We start from the raw sequence: 24,625 nt of genomic DNA on the forward strand, positions 1-24,625 counted from the left end.
AAAAATGCTGTATCTCGGCTCCTGTGTACTTTTGTTTTTTACTGTGTATTTTTGATCGAGACATGCTATTTTCAAAGGCGGACAACAAATGTCAACGAGGTCCCGATGACCTCGTTGATATTTGTGAAACCACACAGTGAAACCCTCAGTGATTAGCAACCATCAGGGGATCGATCATACCGGAGATAAATATTCTGTGACTACTTGAAAAGGTTATAAAACACAAAAATCGTTGGCAGTGGGTGAGTTTATTAATGTATACTGTGGCAGTTAAGAGTTAATTCATCCATTTGTAACTCAGAGAGGGTACAAATGGAAAAGAGTCCATTTGGTTACATTTGTACGCTCTCAGTTAAATTAAGTTTAATTAAAGCTGCAGTTTGTAGGAGATACATATCTCCCTCTCTCTTGCTCTTGCTCTTGCTCTCTCTTCCCCCCTCTTCCTGGGGGTTTCGAATTCGGGTCTCTCGTGGGAGACAAAATGTCTTCAACTGAGCTAAGATGGAATGCCCTCTTGGGGATATATTGCGCTTTGAGATTAAGGCTGTACCAATTTTCAACCAGTAGGTGTCTCCTCAACCAAAACAAAATACGGATTGCAATTTTAACATTCAGGATTTCACAGTGTACGATAGGCAGACGGATTAATGAAATGATGAACCAGGGATTAAGCAGTGTGCTCTTAAATCAAAGAGAAGTGGAATAGACTGTGACTGAGGAATAGACTTCCTCAGTAGTCTTGCTGCTGTCCTTCATCCCTCATTCCGTCTTAACTTTTGAAGCACCTTCTTCATTGCAAGTTTACTCCTCTCTCTCTGCGTCTCTCGCTCACTCACTCACACACCAACTGAATCACTGTGTTAACAGACTTGGCATACACACACATACGCAATCGCACCCTTACAATGCTTAAAGTGGATTGGATCCGGCTCTGATTGACGACTGTAATTGTTTTGGCTCCCTGCCCTGCCTCAGACTGCAGTCCATCAGTGCCTCTGTCCTATTGGGAGTTTGGTTGATCACTTAATCCGTGTGTGTGTGTGTGTGAGAGTGAGTGCGTGTGTGGGTGTGTCCGTGTGTGCATGTGTAACTGTTTTGTTGCTGACTCACAGCAGTGGTGTTGAATATAGATCTGTGTCCTTGTCTCCCCAGCTCTAAATTTGAGGATTAGCCAGATGGATCCTAAGGGATCTGATGCAGACAGCATGTTTAATGCCCTCTGTGTGTGTTTGTGTGTGTGTGTGTGTGTGTGTGTTTGTTTAGGAAAGTATTTAATCACCGTGGCGGCAGTATGGAGGTGTTTCTGGTACTACTGATTCTTAAATTTCGCCTCCGTCCATTTAACTAATTCATTCATCAAGATCTCAAGGACAAACATTACTTTGCACATATAGCGATGACAGTTTATCCAAGTTAACTCTTTGACTGCCAATGACGAGATTTCACATCATTTTGCTAAGGTGCAGCCTGCCAATGACGAGATTTTGTTTTCAGTGGTTTTCCACTAGATGGCGCTGTTCGTTCGCATATGGGTCACCGTTTGGCTCCCAGTGAAGCAGAGGAGCAGCGGGTCACGTCATCGCAAAAAAAAAACCAGCCCGTTCACTTCCGTGTTATTCCATTTGGAAGAATGGCTTTTTCTCTGTCTTTTAAAGCGATCGGGGGGTCGATCATTCTGGAGATTGAAAATTGATTGAAAATCGCTGGCATTGGCGTAGCAAATTATGTTTTATTTCTGGCATTCAAAGAGTTTGTGTGTGTGTGTGTGTCCGTGCGCAGGTACACCGGTGAAGCTGAGCTTGGCAACTGAGGAGCCGGCTCTGTTCTTTGCCCAGATGTTGGATCATGAGTACACAACCAAGGACGTGTTCCGCCAGAACTTCTTCACTGACTGGAGAAAGGTGAGGTCTCGTTCACTTGAAACATGCACCCGTTGGCCATAGCCCTGTCGTACAGTAGGCTCCAATGGGATTTTAGTTTAATTCAAATGGCCGTACAGAATGTAAGCTGCTGTCTCTGGCTTTGCTGTCTCGACATTTTCATGCCAAGGATCCCCAAATTGCCGTGGACCCCCATTTGACATGATTTTGTGCCAGGGACCCCATAATAGAAGAGAATATTATTTTTTTTCAAAATGATTGCATATTTGTTCACAATTTGTCATTTAACTCATTCAATCCGGGAAAGAATCTGTGTCATTTTTGATTTCAGCTATCTGATATATATATATATATATTAAAGCAACCTACCTGTACGTTTTTTAGAAAACTGACATCCATGAGCACATAAAGACATAATGCCTCTCTCGAGGAAATCTTATTAAGAGTTTTGGTTCTGTGGAGTTCAACCGTGTGTAAGTTCACGTCTTTAGTGTTACGTTTACGCTCATAACTGTCAGGGTGCCGTCGTCTGCACGCACAACACTCACCGCTCAATATCATGAGGAATTAATTTTGCGCTGCTTAGAGCTCAATGCACTTGAAAATAGGATTTGTGTGCAGGCATTGATATGCTAATCCATACACCCGGCTCCATGCATATGAACAAATCCAATTAAACTGTTTCATTATAACCAGGAAAAGGAAAAAGAGAGAGAGAGAAAAAAAATAGAACCTTTCCTCGCTCTGCTGCCCTCAGTGCCCGCCCACTATCACGCGTCAATCATACTTAGACAGACTGTCTCTGGAAGTGTGTGTCTGTGTCTGTGTGTGTGTGTGTGTGTGTGTGTGTGTGTGTGTGTGTGTGTGTGTGTGTGTGTGTGCGTGTGTGTGTGTGTGAGAGTGAGAGATCATGGAAGTTCTATTGCTTATCTAGAACCATGAACCAGCTCCTGGTCATTCTGACTTGAGTCAAAACTGATTCTGTATCTGAGATCTGTACTAAGTAGGTTGGAGTGGCGTATTGTCGGTATCGGCCGAGAACCAGGGTGTCTATCCCCGTTTCAATGCGCTAGACCCCTGGGAGATGGATTGCTGAGGCGTAGCGCATTACTTGCTCCCAGTATGTACCGCACAACCAAGCCGTGCTTCTTAGACACTGAGTTGGCGGTGCCCGGGGTCGAACCCAGGACCTTGCAGTCCAGAGGCGAGTGCCCTACCGACTGACCTACCCGGACTGAGAGGAGACTGAGACTAGACAGAGAAGAGCTTGATAAATATATACTGTAGTAGATAGATATACAGTAAATTGATTCTGGATCTGTAGATAGAAGCGTGGTAGATGGATAGATGGATAGATGGATAGATATACACTAAACTGATTCTGGCTTTGTACTAGACTGAGAGAAGCTTGATAGATATTGATCTTTTCCACTGATCATTGGATATCAGTTCATTATTATTATTAATGTAGTGCAGAGTTAAGTGTAACTATTTCTTCTACTTGTGAATTCAAGCTTAAGATGACATATTTTGCTCCAAAGCACAATGTTTGAGTATATATTATGATACAATAGATACACAATATAAACCACAGACTATATTTAGATGTCAAAATCACTTTCAACCTGGCGTCCCTATTTTGCCATGATAGTAAATATAATTATAATACATTATTATTACTATTTTTTCTATATTTTTGCTGTTTGTCATATTTTATTTTATTGTGTAAGAAGTGTTTTAGGGCTTAATTGGTTAAAGTGAAAGCCAAACCAACTCACCAACTTGTGTTGATGCTCCGGTGCTTTATTCTTTACTATTATGTCTAAAGAAAAAAATGGATAATGGCCGTCTTTCTTTTTACCCGGTAATAATGGTTCTGTAAACATTCAGGCACTGCAGGAAGCAGCATTACAGAGCACTCAAGGACGTGGTTATTGTGTGGAACGCCCTCATGTAATGAAGGCTGAGGCTTTTATTATCACCTCCAGCCTGGACTGCTGTCCAGCTCAGCCCGGACTACTGTCCAGCTGTGCACTCTGATGCCATGACAACGGCTTCAAAACCACGTCCGTTACTCTGAAAAACATTGGTGAAGAGGAGTTTAGTCTAGTCTGTTCTGTACCGGCATCCTTGGGAACTGATTGCACTGTGGAGTATATAGAAATGGTTTCTACCGTTTGTGGGAATGGCTACAATGAGCTAGGTGTGCAGTTAATCGAACGTATCTAAGAATAAACAACTATTCCTTTTCATAAACAGTTAAAGTGCAGCCACAATTGAGTAAAACAAGACATTTAAATGGTACATTAACAGTATAAAACAGTAGTGCAACATCAACTTAAAAACTAACCTTTCAAAATAAACAAAAATAGTTTAGCAGCATAAATGGACCTATCATTACCTGATAAAATACGCTGTATCATATTTATGCATAGACTTGCTAACTTGCCGATAAAAGCATTTTAGGCAGTATCTAAGACATTTTCAACAGGTATCGGAACCATCTCTACTGTAAACCTCAAGCAATCGCAGCAAGTGTGTCTGGATAGACTCCTGCTTGACGTGTTTGTATGTTATGTGAACTTTAACCTGGATTCTATGTTCAAAGTGTGTTGGGTGTTGGTCTCACGGTGTGTGTGTGTGTGTGTGTGTGTGTGTGTGTGTGTGTTAGGAGATGACCCACGAGGAGAGGAAGTTGATCAAAGATCTCAACAAATGTGACTTTGGAGAAATGCATGCCTATCACAAGGCCAAGGTGGAGGCCAGGAAGAACTTTAGCAAGGAGGAAAAACTGGTGAGATTCTAGTTCTGTGTGTGTGTACTTGTAATACTATAAGGGTCCTCAAAAGAGAAATTGTGTTTTTAGAGTCAAGGGCTTTTCAGACGGGGAGTGACACAATGCCTGCGTTCTCGCTTGGATCAACGGAACACTGCGCTTCTCATATGAATAAACAGACAGACAATAATTCCATGAGTAAACAGCAGGCGATCTAGCTAATTTGTGTCAAATTATTGTCCTGCACGTTGCGTAGAAAAAAAGTTGCACATGGTGTGCGAAAAGCAGTGGTTTATATAATGTTCTTTCCTAAATGACTGCAAAGCATCTTGAGCTACACTCTACATGTGCAAGGTTCTATTAGAGAGAAGGTTTGTTCTTCGCACTGTGCTGTTGCAGGTTCTGAAGGAGGCCAACCAGAAGATTGTGGACGAGTTTGGCTTCTGTATGCTGGACCACCACAAGGAACGCATCGGCAACTTTAAGATTGAGCCGCCGGGGCTGTTCCGCGGCCGAGGCGAGCACCCCAAGCAGGGCATGCTGAAGAAGCGCATCCTACCAGAGGCCGTCATCATCAACTGCGCAAAGTGAGACCCGACACCTACTGGCCAGTCAAAGTCACTGGCCAGTGACCAGTTTCACTTTCAAAACCTTTGCATCATGCATGTCACACAAGCAGAATGCGGCACACAACACCAATGGTTTTGATAATGTGGATTGTGGAAGTTGAATGGTGGATTTGTGGATAGGAACAAACTTGTTGTATCAACAAAACGCACCGCATTCTGTTTGTGTGACATGCATGATGCAAAGGTTTTGAAAGTGAAACTGGTCAAAGTCACTGGCCACCTACTGTACTCTGTTGTTCGATGGTGTCGCTTTCCAACTAGTCTCTCGAGAGGGACCTTATGGGTGGGACTTACTGAACCTCCTTTCATCGGCAAGGAAATGAATCCGCGTTACGTTGGTAACTCTAGTCTCGTCTCCGAAACCCGATTTAGGGAGTGAAAATGTGTTGGTGGATGCGATGCACAGCGCTCGAGACGCTATATAAAGAGGGAATGAGGCTCATACAAGTATGCCTGCACAGTTCAGAGGATATTTATTTTGGGGGATACAACGTTTGAATTTGCTCTGCTGGCTTTCTCTGTGTGTGTGTGTGTGTGTGTGGTACTGTACTTTCCTAAGGCCAGATACAGTACTATAAAGACGAGAGCACATTTAGACAATTAGAAACACCTGCCTTTAAATGTCACTCATCCCGGCTTCAGCCACAGCAGTTTAGTGATGTTCACAGACATGCAAATTAACTCTTTGACTGCCAGAGTATTTTCATAAAGTACTCTTAATTTTCATATAGTTTCTCTGGGCTGCTGTTTTAAACACATACACAAATCGACCACCAGAGAGCAGTAGATTGACACCTCCATCACTCGCTGACTCGTTCGAGAGAGTTAACAGCTTAAATTTGGGAAAAGTGAACAATTTGCTTCCTCACTCAATGTACATCTGCAATTTTCAGATAGATTGGTCAACCCATTGAGGACAGGACAATGTTTTTTAAAATGTATTTTCTTTTACTTCCAGGATAGTAGGATAATGTGATTGGTCAGATTGTGAAAAGTGACGTTGACTAGCGCAGTGGCTCTCTGAAAAATTGAGCTACTTTGAACTTTGTGCGCTCTAAGGCGGCTGCATGAAGAAAAAAAGGCATAGCGCTCTGAAAACAGACGCTGGACAGCTGTCACACACACGCACATTTTATTCACTCCCTCCTCGTCCCAACAGAGAGTCCAGCATCCCAGTGGCGCCGGCTGGTCATCGCTGGAAGGAGGTGCGACATGACAACACGGTTACGTGGCTGGTCAGCTGGAACGAGAACATCCAGGGAGCCACCAAGTACATTATGCTCAACCCCAGCTCCAAACTCAAGGTAAAACAACAACCTGTAAAACAAGTGACTTCGGGCTTGTTCTTTCTGTAAAGTGGCTTGTAAATATTGGCGGTTGCAATTTTTTTTGGGCTTGTTTTTAAAGTGTAGTTGCTTATTTGGGCTTCTTTCCTAATGTTGTTTAAACCAGTTGTTCTAAAACTGCCCTTGTCTGCCCTGGTGAAGGCCAACTTTGGGCCAAGGCTTTCCATTATAAACTAGCCTTACATTAAAGCTTTTTAACTTTATGAAGAGTGCCTTGTACTCCTTTTTGTTTTGTCTATGGAGGTTTTCCCCTTCTTTTTTGAGCTAAAGAGCACCTTCAAATTATTCATGAGCCTTGAACGCCGTAGCTCTCTGTTTCTCTATTTTTATTCTTTCAGTGCTTCTCAAAACCCCCATAACTCTGATAGTGTACAAATGTTACAGGTCCCTTTGGTTCCATACTGTATGTACGTTCTCAGAGTTACAGTCCTACCCTGAGGGACCCGATTTAAGAACTGCCCTATGAGTTTAGTGTGTTGTTTATTTATTAGTTTTGTGTTTTTGTATTCAACCAAAACATACCTGCATACCATGCATGCAAGAATCCGAAGAGTAAATGGTCAAAGTAAATCTTTGAGTTGAGTATAAAAGCAATGAGCCCTATGAGACCGTGGTGTACTGTGATGTGTACAACATCTCAAGGTTTAAGCTATAGTATTCAACATCTCTAGGTTTAAGGTTCAAGGTGTCTTTATTGTCATCTTGTCTACAGTATGGTCAGATAAGAGTGAACATCTTCATCTTCATTGTGGTTTACCTTGAGTTTATAACGGCTGAGAAGGTCACCTCGGTAAACCATGACCTCTTGTGGCTTATTGCTTAATTTTAACCCTAGCGTTACTATTCTGGGCATGTCATAACAGGGAAACATTCAGCAAGAAGAATAAGAAGAATAAGAATAATGTATTTGGTGAAAATGGCCAATCTGCAACACGTTGAGAGCTTGCATATCAGCCATTTTTGGTGAAGAGATTTGGTGTAGAGGGGGGGGGTGGGGAAGGAGTGGCCAGGGATAGAGCCCTGGGGGACCCCGTTAAATGAAGTATCAAGGGTTTAAGTGGTTAATACATTAAATGTTATTTTAACCAATCTCTATGGTAGAATATGATAATACAATATAACTAGTACATCTGCAATGGCTGGAGGTGGTCTCCCTACTTTTCCATTGAGAGATTTAGACCCTGGTGTTTGATAGGACACCTACTGGTTGACAAGTAGCCCTTCCTGAAGCTCAGCGCTCAATATCTCCCCCGGCTAAAGGGGAGACATTGGGGAGGATCCACTTCCCACGCAGGATACTGGGCTTCGTATCCGGGGTGTTACAGTTTCAACGATCTCTCTCCGTTGGGACAGGACATAAAACATACAGATTGAAGCTTTAAGTTATTGCATCACACCATTTCACCTTTCCTGTAATGTAGTGCGCTGGTCCTCAAAGTGGGTCCTTGAGGGGGTCCCCATCAAAATGAGGAACGTTTTAAACACTTCAGCCCTATTTTATTTTTCGGCTGTTCGAAAATAGCAGCTCTTAAAGCTCACAAGCTTGTTGATCGCTGGACCTGCACTTTGATGGGCACCGGCTGACCACCACAAATGAGCTTGACATCCTGGGTGTCACAATAAACCACAAGCTGTTTTGGTCGAAACACCTGACCTAAATTTCCATCCGGGCCGGTTCAGAAACTGGCAGCACTGAAGAGAGTGGCCAGTAAACTCGACACGAGAGCCGAGCAACTGTCTATAAGCTACAGGTCCGCAGTGTCATGGAGTACGCCTCACTCGACTTGATGAGTGCTCCACCGACACATCTTGGTCTACTCGACAATATCCAGTGGAAGGCCCTCAAAATAATTTCAGTTGACCAGGACACTGCTAGTACAAAACTCTCCAGCCTTAGCCACAGAATACAGGTTGCTCCATACAGTGCTGTACAAAATGCACCCCCCCCCCCCCCCCCACTGCCCCATGGACCTCCAGGATTTGCTCCCTCCACCGTACGTCAGACGGCAAACCACCCGCCTATGCACAGCCACACAAGAACATGCTCTCAGCCTCCCAGACTCCAAAACACGCACACTGGACAGAGCCTTTCGTCACACTGCTGTCCGGGTGTGGAACAGTCTACCAGAGCATGTAGTTGGTTCCATCACAGACAATGGTCTTCAAGCCTTTAAATGCAGAGTTCATAGACATCTCCTGACCACCCCTCACACTGGCTGTTGAGCAGCAGTGAACCGTATGATTGGCCAATGAATACTTTATCTGACTTGCTATTAACAATTGCATGCAATAAAAAAAAAAGAAAATAGACAAGAGTTACCAACGTTCTTATGGGGTTCCCTGACACAAAATATTTTCAAAGTGTGTGTGTGTGTGTGTGGTTGGTGTCTTTCGTCTTTTAAATGATTTCATGTCTTCAAACAAAGCAGAATATGGAGCAAAGAAATGATAACAAAATCCCATTAATTATTGTGGTTCTTCTATTTACCCAGCCACACACACACACACGGGAAGAAGTGAGCAGTACAGCCATTTTGCAGTTGTCACAGACACACTGTGCTGTTTCACACTGCACTGCTTGAATGAACATTCATGTTCAACTTGGCAAACTTGAAATCCAATCATTTCCAAACAGCCGTGGAGAAGGAAGCGTTTATTGTACCTCTGATTATGAGTTCTAGGGCTGCAACTATCGATTATATTATAAGTGATTATAGACGGAATCAGAATGTTCGTAAACACGTGTAGAGCGGTATTTCTGGGTAGAATCTCTATGGATATCTACTGTACAAAATATAAAATAAAGTGTCCAGAACATTAGCTATGTCTAGTTTGTCAACCTGTAGATATTTAGAACAAAATAATATATTTCTAATACTCAATAACGATATAAGTGTCCTGTTGTTCCAGAAATAAGGTTAATGAATAATGGGTCTGTGGCCCATGTTCGGGGGAGGGAAGTAAATCCAGTGAAAATAGCCGATCTACAAGCTCACAGCGTGTCTCATCGCTACGTGTTGTGAGCTTGTAGATTGGCAATTTCCATAGTTGTCATTTGGGAGACTTACATTTCAAAAGAATATATTTTTGCATATAATGACATGAACAAAATAGGTACTAATAGATTATTTAAATAAATTGATTGGTTCCATTGTATTATTCATGACTTCTGCCCAATTATGTGTCAGGGTGTGAGAGACAGGTGCAGTGTGTCTGTTGTAAATCATTCACCTTTAATTTAGTTATTTCTGTCAGACTTAAGCTTCTTAGCAGGATTTATAATGTGATCTGTACTGAACTGTCAGGTCTGTGTGCTAAACATTAACCCGTCAGGATGCCCTGACACTGTGTGTGTGTGTGTGTGTGTGTGTGTGTGTGTAGTTATATTCCTATATTTATGAGGGCTAAATATCCCCACAATTATGGCAAACATTGTGAGGACCATTTTCCTGGTCCTCACAAGATAGTTGTTTTACAACTATTTTTTATTTATTTTTACAATTGCGAACAGATTCAGTTTGGGGTGAGGATTAGGCACTTAGACGCATTGTGAGCTAGTTTTCAGCTATACTGCAGTAACTTTTCGGATATTTTCATATATAAAATGTTGATGTCCTCACAAGTATAGTAATACAAATGTGTGGATATGAGACACAAGATGGCTTTCTCCTTTCTTTTCAGGATATTTCCTCTTTGCAAATGCCATGAAGTAGCTTCTTTATGTACTGATGCATTCCAGTTCAACAAGCTCTCATTTGGAATGTTCACACATCTTTTGAATACAAGCAGTTGTCATTTGGAGAATTCACATCTTTTGAAAAATATTCAAAATGAGTGCTTATATTATAAGCAGCTTTCATTTGGATAGTTCACAGTTCACATCTTTTGAATGTACGCAGCTATCATTTGGATACTTCACATTTTTTGAACAGAGCAGCTATGTTTTGAAGAATTCACATAATTTGAAAATATTCAGCAGGAGTTCTGTTTAGTCCACCTACATATTCTAGCTGCCAAATACAAAAACTTCATTGATGACTTTGCTGAACTACTGTCCACCTTTCCACTGACTTCGACCATTTAGTGATATCTGGTGACTTGACTATCTATATAAATTATATATAATAAAAACAATGAAATGGTGCATTTTACTTTCTCCAAAGTGGTTTACAATATGTACACTGTACAGCATAGCTTTGACACCGAATGATTATGGTCCATAGATTTGCAGCATCAGTGCATTGGAACAAATCGGTCACTGGATTTGCCAAATGTCCTTCAACTTAAAAACTAAGACAATTGTCTTTGGTGCCAATGAATACAAGGGTGAATTTATACTTATTTGTGCCCTGGTGTCCCTCACCAAAAATAGCAGATCTAGAACCTCGCAACGTATTGCAGCATGTTGATTATTTTCGGTGCGCAACCAAGTATAAATCGGACATTAGTGTTCACCATGACACTCTTGACTCCCTTGAGTCACCTTGATCAAGTATAAATCAGGCATTAGTGTACACGTTGACTCCCTGTGAAACGTTATGAGCTTGTCGATCTGCTAGTTTCACCTATTTTGAAAATAACAAAAGGATATAGGGCTTGAAGGCCTGGCAAGTGTGACTGTCTGGCGGTCTTGTAGTTTACAGCTGTGTGTGTGTGTGTGTGTGTGTGTGTGTTCGTTCTCATTAAGGTGCTTATGATAGAGGCTTATATTGATATTTGTAATGATCACAATAGTGAAGCAGCTGCCCAGTGAGTCCATTCTCCTTCAGAGAGTAGTGACTCCGTCATCTCCCATTAGAGCACAACTACCTTCTGCCGTACTTGATGTTATGACACCCGAATGTCCCCCAGGGGATCAATAAATGTGTCGCTTTCTTTCTCTCTCTCTCTCTTTCTCTGTCTCTCTCATGCTCCATCTAGGGAGAGAAGGACTGGGAGAAGTACGAGATAGCTCGTAAGCTGAAGTCGTGTGTTGAATCCATTCGGAACCAGTACCAGCTGGACCTCAAGTCCAAACAGATGGGAACACGTCAGAGAGCTGTGGCCCTCTACTTCATCGACAAGGTCTGTGTCTAGACTCTTGGCTCCCTCCTGGCTCCCAAACTGTGCAGTAAACTCATTCCCAATTTTCTGCCGTAATCTGGAGACTCGTCTCTTCTGATGCCACTTCACCCCCCAGCACTTAACTCTCCCTCTACGCCTTCTTGCCAACTTTTCTCATCATTGATGCTAGCGACTGAACAAGCTTATGGCTACTATGCAGACATATCTTGGTCACTCATTTGCATGTTTCTTTTTTTTTTCTTGACCACAAATGTTAAGCATGTAATTTAGACTTGTTTGACAGCACTATTATCAGTGTTGTGTGCATACATTTCTTATGATAATGTGTATTTTTAGATAATAACCACTTAAACCCTCCATCCTTACTAAACGTCTTGACCTTTGGTTCTGTACTTGGTCTGCTCTTTCCCCCCTCAACACCAAATCTCTTCGCCAAAGATAGCTGTTCTACAAGCTCACAGCGACGTGTTATGAGCTTGTAGATTTTGGCAAATGCTCCTCTCAGAATACGGATACTTGGGTTAATGTAAAAAAAACTGAAAAAGTGATTATTAAACAAACTTTTGACGGCCCCCCCTGCAGTGACTCTGAGGACCCCCTAGGGGTCCTGGACCCCCTGTTGAAGACCCCTGGTTTAAGCTAACGATCTGTATCTCACTGTGCACGGCAGCTGGCGCTGAGAGCGGGTAACGAGAAGGAGGAGGGGGAGTCTGCGGACACGGTGGGCTGCTGCTCGCTGCGTGTGGAACACATCACCCTGCACGACATGCTGGAGGGCAGCGAAAACGTGGTGGAGTTTGACTTCCTGGGTAAAGATTCCATACGCTACTACAACAAGGTCCCAGTCATCAAGAAGGTATGGCCAATCCTAAAGCCTGGTATCGTGCACCGAAAATGAAACACACACACACACACACACACACACACACACACACACACACACACACACACACACACACACACACACACACACACAAAGAGTGGCTTTCAGATGGTTTGAATCATTTCTGCGCTCCGGCCCGCCTGAAAATGTAATTCCGTCTTTGAGTTAATTCAGCGCCGTTGTACAGAATATCATGAAAGGACAAGGCAATTAAGTTGAGATATAAAAACCAATATATTTCACTCAGAAAACCACATTTTAGCCCGTAGGATGTTTTGCATAAAAAGAAAAGAAAGAAAAAACTTAGAGAAGGTCACATACACACTTAATATACAGTAGAGAGAGAGACAGACACACACACGCACACGCACACGCACACGCACAAAGCGCCAAGGACAGGCATGCAGTGCCCCCTCAGGGGGGCAGATTGGATTCCTGTTTCCGTGAGGGTTTAATCACTTGAACCTCAGCATCCATAGTCTGGGGGGAATAGAAGCCAAAAATAGCAGATCTACAAGCTCCGCGACGAGTTGTGAGGTCGTAGATTGGCTATTTTTGGCCATGAGATTTGGTGTAGATGGAAAAAGTGGTACAGAGCCAACTCTGGGCTAAGTCTATAGAGGGTTTAACTCATCTGTCGGCTACAAGTTTTCATCGCGGGTTCGAATCCCAATGACCTCTCTCTGGCCCCATTTCCTGTCAGACTACTGTATATTATCTAATAAAGGCAGAAAAACCCCAAAATATCTTTAAATAAATAATACAATTAAAATGTTCCCCCGTTTTAATATTGAAAGCTCATGAAAATCTAGGATCCAGTATGTCAAAATAGAATATTACAATAGACCAATCAAAAAAAGGATTGATAATACAGAAAAAGCTTTGTGAAATGTAAACCGTACCACTCAATATAGGCTCATTTTACACAAAGGACTACATCATTTCAGTGTGGCATCATGGAGGCGAACAGCCTGTTGCACTGCTGAGGTGTTATGAAAGCTCAGGTTGTTTGATAACGACCTTCAGCTTGTCTGTTGTCTTTCACTTCCTCTTTACAATACCCCATAGATTCTCTATGCGGTTCAGGTCAGGCAAGTTGGCTAGCCAATTAAGCACTGTAATACTGTGGTCAGCAAACCAGTTAATAATAGTTTTTGCACAGTGGGCAGGTGCCAAGTCCTGCTGGAAAAGGACATCAGCATCTCCATAAAGCTAGTCAGCAGATCTCCTGGTGAACGGTTCCGTTGACTCTGGAGGACCTGATAAAACATAGTGGACTAACACCAGCAGATGACATGGCACCCCAACACAATACTGACTGTGGCAACTGCACACTGGACTTCAAGCAAAGGATTTAGTGCCTCTCACTCTTCCTCCAGACTCTCTGGGACCTTGATTTCCGAATGAAATGTCTAATCAAAGTAGCTTGAAGGTGTCATAGGTGCCATGTCATCTGTTGATGTTGGTGCCAGCAGCACCAACAGTAACAATAGTTTTTGTGTATGATGGTGCCAAATTATATTATAGGTAGTTAGGTACTGTTTTTTCCCGGCACATTAGTTAAATTTCCACCGTTTAAAATGACCTGATGCTCTCTCTTAAAAGATGTGCCATATTTATACACTTTCTCACCAAAAACATTAAGTCATTAATTAACAGCTGCATCTAGTGCTTTATTCTCACCTCAAATCCCAGCATTTGATATTTTGCAGGAAAATAATCAACTGCAATATGCAGTTAAAAGGCAAGAATATTACTGAAAGCAATGTGACTTACACTCTTCTTAAAACTCTTTAATGTAGGTGTTACCAAAGAAATGAAAGTAATTTAAGTTTTCCACCAACAGTTGGCAGGTGATACCATAATAGATGAACGCCAGCAGGCACAATATTGAACATGTCAGTCAACGTCATAATATAGGATGGCGAGTCTTGCAGAAATTAGCTTTTTTTTGTTGTATTTTTTGGCACCTTTTCCAGTTGTCTGCTGTCTGCCATACAGCTGTCAAGTGTAATTGTGTGTATGTGTGTGTTTTGAGAATCAGACGTTGTGAGGACCTTTTTCCTGCTCCACACAAGAGAAATGGTTGTTTTATGGTAACATATTTAATGCGGCACACAGACAGTGCTGTCAACACCTCTAGCATGGGTCCATACTAGCCCTCTGTTTGGGATGAAGATAGAAATGCTAACACCTGACAGCCAAACTGTTTTGCTTCCTGGCAGAAGGTGTAATTATTCAAATGAGTGTCTTCTAAAAGAACACATTCACTAAAATTCATTACTCACTTGCATATTTTAGCATCTTTAATTCCCTAGGAAATTGGGGAGCGGTTGCTGCTAAATGTCACTTGGATAAAAAAAATAAAGGGGGGGGGGGGGGGTGTGGGGGGGAGCTGGTGGACAGGGAGCTGGTGGACAGGGTTTTTCAAATTGTTTATTATTTTTCCCCATTTAAAGCAACTTTGAGTACTAAAGTGCTACATAGATGAATTATTAATATTATCATTATTAGAATAAATTGCAGCTGTATGCGTCAGCTATAATAGCCGATCCACAAGGTCACCACGTGTCAAATAAGACCTTGTATGCTAACCGATTGAATGCAGTTTTGTAATGCCGGGCGGCATTATGTGCTGTCAATATGTCTAGACTGGAGAACATAAGTGTCGTAGAATCATTTGGTCTGAAACACTGAGGAATACTTTCGTTCCATTGCTGGTCCGTCTGACCGTTAAACTGTATCAAAGACGCCTCTCTTGGCCTTTTGTGAGGAACGCCGCAGTGATCGCTCCATCGCTCAATCTGAACACCATTTGGAACGGTGAATGACTATATCAAATGGCCCCGTGGTGAGGACATCTGCTCGTGTATAAACAGCTTGTGATGCGTGCACAGAGAGACCGCAGGGGTTTGTTTTTCATTTCTTAATTTTGACATGTGCGCACACAAACGGAGAAACACGATGCACACATACATAGTATCTCTTTAAAGCAGTTTGGGCCAAAGCTCACTCTTAACCCATTAAAACCGGTGAGAAAGTATCTGTGTCATTTTAGATTTTAGCTATAGCAACACCTGTTTTTCAGAAAACTCTTAGGATTTAGAACAGTGGTTCTCAAAAATAGCAGATGTACAAGCTCGCTTGTACATGAACGTTTTTGAAAAATCTTGAAAGTGTGAAAAAACAAAACAAAAACACAAATCTTCTCTTCTGGGGTGTCCCTGGCACAGAACATCTTCAGATGACATTTTCATCTGAAAATGTCAGATGAAAATGGGAAATAGTCCTTGGCACCAAAAAGTTTGAGAACTACTGATTTAGAAGGAATTTGTAGACTCGACCTCAGGTCTTAATGGGTTAAACTGTTTCTCCGAGGCTTGCCAGACAGACACAGATCTACATTTTTCGCTCCTGAAATGCTGCTGTCATTCTGTAGCATTTATTTTTGCTCGAGGAAAACGTTTCCGATGCAAATCTGTGTGTGCGTGTCAGTCTGGATTTTGAAAGCAACACATCTGTTAACACTAATTACTGGTTGCATAATTTATAGCTGGTTTATTTGGCAAGGGGAGATGCTATGAATCCTAAAGAGTTATTGGAAATGTCATCTATAATTGTGGTTATCTTTAGAGCCCGACCGATAGGGCTGGGCAATTAACCACAAATATATCAAAACCGATATTTGGAACCAAAAACGTATTAAGAAGTGTAACCGAATCATTGAGAAGCAAGTTTTTGGGGGATACAATTCTGTTCTTACATCAACGAATTGACACATCGATTAGTCTCATTAACCACAATCCTGTATTATACTTTGCTGTTCAATGGTGGTGTACAAAAATGGTAAAAATAGTTGATCTACAATCTCAAAACACACAACGATGCGTCGTGAGCATAGACTGTAAAATATATGGACGAAGGGAGCCCCATTGGTTGACCCGTTTTCGAATTCAAATCCGCCATCTTTGAATTTCCGGTCCCATAAAGAAACCGGAACGACTGCTGCCACCGCAGCGAGGGCGCGTCTTCACTCGATAGAACCAGTAGCCGTAGAATACCCTACTTTATCATTACTTGAAAAATGAATGGGACCATAATTTACTAAATGCATATCATGTTGATTTTAAAAAGACTTTAAACGAGCGATTGAAAACGAAGTGTTTACACTTGATTTTATTAGCTTCGTAAACATTTTCATTGTTTACTTGTATTGAGAGTGAATTCGTATGGAGCCTGCAGGAGATGAAATGGCGACATTTGCTGGGCCATTAATTGGAACTGCATGCTGTTAATTACTTCCTGTTTAGCCTCAAATCCAGCAGAGTTGCCTTGCCGCCTGGTAGATGAGCTCTTTTAACTAATGTTGCATGACACTGTTGTGCATAAAATATGGTTTAAGTGTTTAATCGATTCTGTGATCGATACAAAAATTACAGAAAACACGCTTCTTGATTGCTCGATTAATCAAATCGATTATTATAATAATCGGTCAATGCAGGCCTAATTGCAATCTGATGGCACTTTTCCACTGCATACAGGAACCCCCCCAATGTAGCTGGTCGCCATAGCGACATAAAGCCTTCCGCGTAGGAGAGTGCTAAACAGTGCTTTATCATTGCTGTCGGGAGAATATTCTAACTTTTTGTGTTTTTCGTAAATGAAAGCCCTACTTGATCATACTACAGCGTCGCACAAAAGCACCAAAATAGCGGATCCATAAGAGCGATGCGTTTTGAGCTTGTAGATCTGCTACTATTGCTATTTTTGAATTTGAATAGTTTTGGACATATGAGGTTTCCACCCGACAACGGCGATATATATAATGTTGACACTAATGCTGTCTGGAAACTATAATATACTGTATCAGCAGACAGTCTTTACATAGACTTAATTATAATATCTATTTCTATAGCACTTTGTCTACAACTTGAAATGTGTTCCTCCTGAGACCTTCAACACTGTAAGCCACTACTAATGCCTTCTTACCTGCCAACCACTGTTAACTCATTGACTGCCAGAGTTAAAACATCGTCTATTGCTGCCCTTGCCAGCGATTTCCGAGCATTTTCACTAACCGTCATATCATGACTGTTAGTCATAGAATAATAATCATAGAATATTCTTCTCCACCCGCCGATCGCTTTAAATGACCTTGTAGTCCAAAGGCGAGAGCTCTACCTACTATTAATCGATTATTTATATTCATCGATTACTTCGATTAACTATTGCACCCCTACATTCACATAGAAATCCAGACTCTCAGGGTTCACCTAACAGAGGTTACTATGTAATGTGTTAAATGAGTGTGTGGGAGATGTTTTGGACGCAGATGGTCAAATCTAAAGAATCTCAGGCCTGCAGGTTTCCATTATATCCAAGTCCAAAACGCATGTATATGCAGGATTCAGGGATGCAGCACAATTCTATTAGGATGCTCAAAATAGCTGATCTACAATCTCACAACGTGTCGCGTCACGACATGTTGTGGAGTGCTGAGGCTATTTTTCTCAAATGCCCCCCCCAGAATAGGAATGCTAGTGTTCAAGGGGTTAATGTAAAGTGTAACCCTCCGTTGAAGACCCATGCTCTAAATCAGCGTTTCTCAAAGTGAAACGGTGGGTGCAGTGACTCAAGTCCAGGGGTGCTGCAGAATACTTTGGAACTGGCACTGTACTTGGTGTTTTTTTTCAATCTACACCAAATCACTTACCAAAAATAGCCGATCTACAAGCTCTCACGTTGCGGCGCGTTGTTTGAGCATCGGCAGTTTTCCTCGTGACATACTGTATCTTAGGGGGAAAGATTTACATAAATGTAAGGTGCTATAGAGTAACAATATAATTCAAGGGTGCCGTGGGTTATTTACAATTCAATTCAATGTACAGGGTTCTTACAGGGGTGCCCTGAGCCTCAAAAACGTTTGAAAACCTCTGTTCTAAATTCAAGTCTTCTCTTCATCTCCTCCCAGGTGTTCAAGAGTGTGAAGTTATTCATGGAGAACAAAGAGCCCGGCGATGACCTGTTCGACCGCCTGAACGTGAGTCTCTGTCTGCCTGTCTGACTGACGACTCATTTTACCGTCTTAATAATCACCACAGATGTCTAGTTGGAGAGGAAAAGAACTCATAACCCACCTACAGTACAAGCCCTTCAGGGTTCTTTCAGTTATAATCTCGGCCTTGTGTTCGTACTCTGAAATAACTACCGTTAGGGCCGGGGATGATTAAATAAATTATAGCCTTAGGCCTAACTGGGGGGGGGGGGGGGGGGAGAGAGAGAGAGAGAGAGAGACTAGTGACTACACTGCTCATTATGTGGTTTAACGCTTTCACATACACACACCAGCCCACTACTTGAAACAGTTGTATCAAAATGGTAAAGCATCACCTTTTATCTAAACGCTTTACAAATTGCATAACATTCACACACTGACGGCAGAGGAAACCATGCAAAGCACCAACCTGCCCATTGGGGGCAGTTAAGTGTCTTGCTCAAGGGCACTTTGTCACTAACCCAGGCGGGGGATGCAGGGATTTGAACCGGGAACCTTCCGATTCCCAAGCGGTCACTCTACCTCCTGAGCCACTGCCGCCCAAGTCGATAGCAACCCGAAACTGCCCAGCATGTGTGTGATATTGCAGCAGTACAGGTTCAGTAGCTTGCAGCATACCAACACGGGCACAATTGAATTTGAGTTGTCTCCTGTGTTTAGTTTGATTTGTTGTGAAACCAAAAACTCGGCAGGCTTATAGACCCCAGCAGCAGTGTGTCATGGTAGCTACTCTATACCAGAGTAATTGGGAGAGAACGTTATGATGACACTCCCGTAGACCTCCGTTGTAAACAAAGATTATTCACATAATATTCAATAATGTATTGCCAAAACCATCGTAACCCATTCAATCCGGGAACGCATCTGTGTCACTTTAGATTTCTTTGGCTATTCAAAAATAGCAGATATACAAGCTCATAGTGCGGCATCGAGTGCCGCGCTATGACCTTGTAGATTTTTGAAAAATCGTGAAAATGTGTGCGTGTCTTTGAATACATATTCTACAATGTATTTGTATGTATTTGGCTGTGGACCCCCATCTCAAAACATGTTGTTCCAGGGACCCCCAGAAGCACAGATCGGAGTAAAACAATCGCTTTAAAACATATATATCGTCGGTGTCCAGGACGTACCAGCTAACTCCATTTTCATCTTTTTTTTTTTTTTCATAAATCGACGCTATTGAACACCCTTCACATCTGTGTAAAAAATCTAAACATTTGAACCAATGAAAAGTATTAAAAAGCGCCTCAGACGAAAACTCCCAACTCCATTGGATCCTCAAACTGTCCGTCAAAAACAAACAACTCCCCCCTCTCCTCTACACAGTGGTGCTATTTCACAGTATTAGCAGTGCGCGTTGCGCAGTGAACGAGGAGGAGGAATACGTAAACAGACTCCCCGTAGTCTGTTAAAACTATGCAGTGTACCTGTTTATCAAACTTAGCACTGACGCTAATGTTATGAAAACAAGTAATTATATTTCTAAAATCTATGAAGTGTTTAATGAGGAGAGCATTGTGATAAGAAGAAAGACGTTCATAGCATTTCTGTCGCGCTATTCTACTACCTCTTTGCAGAAGTTATTGTAATATTTAAAGTCCTGTTTATTGTTGTAGGCCTATATAATAAGTGTCATGAAGCATCAGGGCATTAATTCACACGTTGTTGTGATGCATTGTGAGCTTGGAGATCCATTGTTAAATTTTGGGAATCTGTACCCTTTTGAAACCTCTCAGCAGCGAGTGGAGCTACTGTTGTTTGGACACCTAACTCCATTTCAGCTTGATTTCTGCTCGTCTGAAACTACTAACTCCCCTCGCGCTGGGTAAAGTGTTGATTTACCCGCGATTTCGGTAAAGTGTTGATAATATAATGACACATGCAAGTATCTCACAATATATACAGTCACTATACCAACTTTGACGAGGTAGTATTGCTTTGTTTTAAAAATATAAGGTTTTCTTCATTTTCTGAAAAACGTACATTTTGTTTTTTCGTTTCCTGAACAATGAGCGTTTTGGAGTTAGCAGTTTCGCGCTGGACAGCAGAGATATATATACTATATTCAAAGATTTGCACACATTTTCATGATTTGTTTTCCAAAATAGCAGATCTACAAGCTCATAGCGCAGCACTCGGTGCTGCGCTATGAAATGCTAAAATGACACAGATGCGTTTCCGGTCTTAAAGGGTTAACAGTTGAATTGGAATTAGTTTAGGTCAGGTATGCTCAGAGATGACGACAAGAACAAGAATGTGGAAGTTATGCTTGTCATGGAGAGACCAATAGTTCCAAACGCTCCTGTATACTCTAATTCCAATTAGGGCTGGGTGATATGACTTCAGAACATTATCCCAATTATTGGGCCCAGATCCAGAAAAGGTTGGATTCTGATAAAGGACAATTAAAATGAAAGATAATGTTTGCTGACATATTATGTAGACCTTGTACACGTAAATACAACTCCTCATCACTTGAGGTTTGTTTGTGATTAAAGTAATGGTTGGTAATGTATTGAATGCTTTCATGGAAGCTTGTACCCCTTCTTATGGTAGATCAGCTCCCACATAACATAAAGCTTTGATTAGATTGTAATAGAAATGATAGTGAAAATGAGTTGATAGATTTTTTTTAAAGGCTGTGCAAAAAAAAGAAAAATGGGGAACTCATTGAATCTTTGCCAGAAAAAAAGGTTTAGTAAATAATTTGGTGATTGCAAAGCCCTTAGGGGATTATCATTATTCCTAATGAAGAAGGGAATTTGGAGGAGCGCAAATGCAAGTCTATTTTTTATTTATTTATTTTTCAATTAACACTCCGGGTTTTGCAGTGTAGGTGACAGAGTATGAGGCTTGAGATTGGATGGGAATGAGGACGGGGTGTGGAGGTGTGGAGAGATGAAAGGAACAGAGCTGAGGAGGAGCGAGAGATTGTGAAGCAGAGGTGGGTGGGTGAAACGCAGATGGACGTTTTCTAAAGGGAGGGCTGTATATTAAACCACCAGGAGGAAGATAATGAGAGAGGGAGCTTGGTAGCTGGATGAATTAGCATACATCAAGCCAGTAGTGCGAAGTATATTTACTCAAGTGCTGTACTTAAGTACAATTTTGAGGTACTTTTACCACCTACTGTACATATGTAGACACAATGTGGCGTGACAGCGGAGCTAGCAACACTGCAGAGCTCAAGACCTTGATGCTCTACAGGAGCGAGTGGAGTGCAGTCATCCAGGAGTCCAGAGTTGGTGTTTGTTAGTCCGCACTCTCGCATTGCAGTACTGCATTTGTAAACTCTCTGATACAGACCTGTAAGGGTCCATTTGGTTCCTAACTATCCATCATTTTGCTGGGGATACCCTGGAACCCCCTCGGGAACCCCTGCTTTACAGGATCGATATATTTAGCATCCATTTAGTTTTGGTGGGGGGGGACTATAAATGACTTCATCCTGGGCTAGCCATGCTGCTTGCCCCCCGGAGTGGAAATGAGGCGTGTGCTCTGTTCTGCTAAAGCGACACAGCAACACAGCATCGAGACCCCCTGAGGTTAAACAACAGCGATGGCTGTGAAATTACATGACAGAGAGCTGGTCAGCTAAGACCAGGGGGGCCGTTGGTTAGCAATGTATTGTACAGACTGATGGGCACGGAAGACTGCAGGTACATAATGAGAGAGAGATGCAGGCAAGGAAGGGAGGTGTGTGTGTGTGTGTGTGTGTGTGTGTGTGTGTGTGTGTGTGTGTGTGTGTTTTTGTGTGTGCGTGTATTACTACTAGAGGTTCGGGCCACTACGCGGCCCTCACTTCTAGTAGCCTTGGCTGCACAACAGAGACAGTAGAGATGCGCGGATGGGTTTTTCGTCGGCCTAAACTGCGTGTACACGTTAATTATCCATCTGTCATCCAATCGCATTAATTATATCCTATTTATAGATCCGCACCGCAGGGATGCACATGGGATTCTATATGGATACGTACGTACTTGTACAAACAATGTCACTCGCCACTGTCGCGATCACCGATGTAATGACTGTATACAATACATATCCATGGTAACAACAAGCCCTCCGTATTCCATCACTGTCTAACATTGCAACTTTTCATAAGACATATCCAGTTGTCGGCAGGGTTCAGAACTTCACTAAATCGTTCCGACGGCAAAGTGTTATTCCTTCCTTCTTTTTTTATTGTGTTTTAAATTCTCTGTTAAGTTTCACCGTCGCTATAGCTGCGTTACTGTGTTGTTGTTTGGAACGTGGAAGGACCCCTTGCAAGCAAATGCACGTGTAGTAGGGACTAGGGAGCTAGTAATATTAAAATACTAAATAAGCACGCAAGCCGAGATTTTGTGCTTTTTTAAAGCTATAATAAACCTACAGTATAGATGGATGTCCTTAATTTATTTCCTGCATTATTTCAACCAAGGTTTATCCAATATTAATTAATCATTTTTATATTATTTGATTTGCGTTATACTCCCGACCTGTGTGGGGCAGCAAAGTGGAAAGAAGAAGGGTAGAGTAGTGCGCTACAGAGGCAAAATATGTCCCAAACAACGAACACAAATGTATAGTGAACAATGAAAAGTACACGATACAAAGGCTAGAGGTATGATCGATTTTTCGGCTTAATGTGTCTGGAATTGGACTGGTTGTCTGCTAGAACATAGCTGCAACATAGCAGAGAAAACGATAATATACTGTACCAAACTGTGCCCTGCCCCTTTAAGGCGTTTGCATTATTAGAGATACTTGTGAGGGCCAAATATCCCCATAAGTATTGTAGAATATGAGGTAATGGACTATTTTATTTGTCCTTAAAAGTTTTTAGTTAAGTTTACAATTAGGAAAAGATTCAGCTTGGGATTAGGTGAAGGATTGGACATTTAGAGGTGAGGTTTATGGTTATTCCTGATTTATTCTTTCCGTTGTACACTAGTGTCGCGCACCGAAAATACAAAAAGGGGATGAGAGGGAGTGGGAGAGATGAAGAGGAAGAGTAGGGGATGGAAAAGGTGGGGGGTGGTAGAGATTGAGCGACTGACTGAGGGGAGTGAAGCGTCTCTCTGTCAGTGGAATGTCGGGGATTGTGGGAGGTGGGCTGGTAATGGCTGCCACAGACAGGCTTTGATTGACGGCCCTGAAAGGCCAGACCGCAGGCAGAGGAGGAGGAGGAGGGTACTGTAGGTGGGGAGATAAGTGGCCTGCCGCCGCTTCAGGCCAGGGAAAAGGTTACACGACATGACGAAAGCATGCCGGGAGGTGGAAAAGGTTTTTGTTTGTTTGTTTTGTTTCTTTCTTAGGTTGTCTTTTTTTTAGTGACAGCCTCACAGGGGGTATGGGCAAAAATAGGCTGGATGAGGGAAAATGAACGGAATGTGTCGGAATGTACAATGAACTCAAGTACGGTACTTAATTACAGTTTTGAGCTACTTTTACTTCACTTGAGTACTGTACATCCATTTTTTTGATACTTTATACAGTACTTCTACTCCACTACGTCTCAGAGGCGAGTATTGTACTCTTTCCACTACAGTTATTTGACAGCCATGGTTACTAGTTACCTTGTAGATTTTGATTATTAATGCAAAACATACATTAATCACTCAAGCCTTATTCATTTATAATTTATAATTTTTACAAGCTTGCAATGTGCCACAGTGCGGTGCGACATGTTGAACTTGTGAGCTTGTAATAATTATACATTATAAAGCTTGTACATCTGCTATTCAAAAAAAAAGTTTGACAAATTGTAAACAAAAAAAAAACAATTGAGTACTTTTTACTTTGCCACTGTAACTATATTTTGATGCCAATACTTACGTACTTTTAATCAAGTAACATTTTGAATACAGGACTGTACTTATGTACTGTAAGAACTGTGTTTTTTTGTGGCATTGCTACTTTTACTTGAGTAACAAAATAATAATAATCTGAGTAGTTCCTTTGCCACTGCAAATGGAAGTGTGAGCGAGAGGAAGGGGGATGGAAT

At 41.9% G+C, this 24,625-nt stretch overlaps 1 protein-coding gene across 1 annotated transcript in view; it reads left to right on the plus strand.

Annotated features, from left to right (window-relative positions):
• The first annotated feature begins 1,820 nt into the window (after nucleotides 1-1,820).
• LOC311047445 (DNA topoisomerase 1) overlaps nucleotides 1,821-24,625 on the plus strand; it is a 35,765-nt gene continuing 12,960 nt past the window's right edge. The window contains exons 1-7 of the mRNA XM_084060173.1: nucleotides 1,821-1,901; nucleotides 4,552-4,674; nucleotides 5,056-5,243; nucleotides 6,445-6,589; nucleotides 11,552-11,695; nucleotides 12,366-12,551; nucleotides 18,550-18,618. Of these exons, the coding sequence (XP_083916299.1) occupies nucleotides 1,836-1,901; nucleotides 4,552-4,674; nucleotides 5,056-5,243; nucleotides 6,445-6,589; nucleotides 11,552-11,695; nucleotides 12,366-12,551; nucleotides 18,550-18,618 (921 nt within the window). The 5' untranslated portion in view covers nucleotides 1,821-1,835. The remainder of the gene's footprint in view (nucleotides 1,902-4,551; nucleotides 4,675-5,055; nucleotides 5,244-6,444; nucleotides 6,590-11,551; nucleotides 11,696-12,365; nucleotides 12,552-18,549; nucleotides 18,619-24,625) is intronic.

Source organism: Gymnoscopelus microlampas, assembly GCF_963454915.1.
Source record: "Gymnoscopelus microlampas genome assembly, chromosome: 6".
Lineage (NCBI taxonomy): Eukaryota > Metazoa > Chordata > Actinopteri > Myctophiformes > Myctophidae > Gymnoscopelus > Gymnoscopelus microlampas.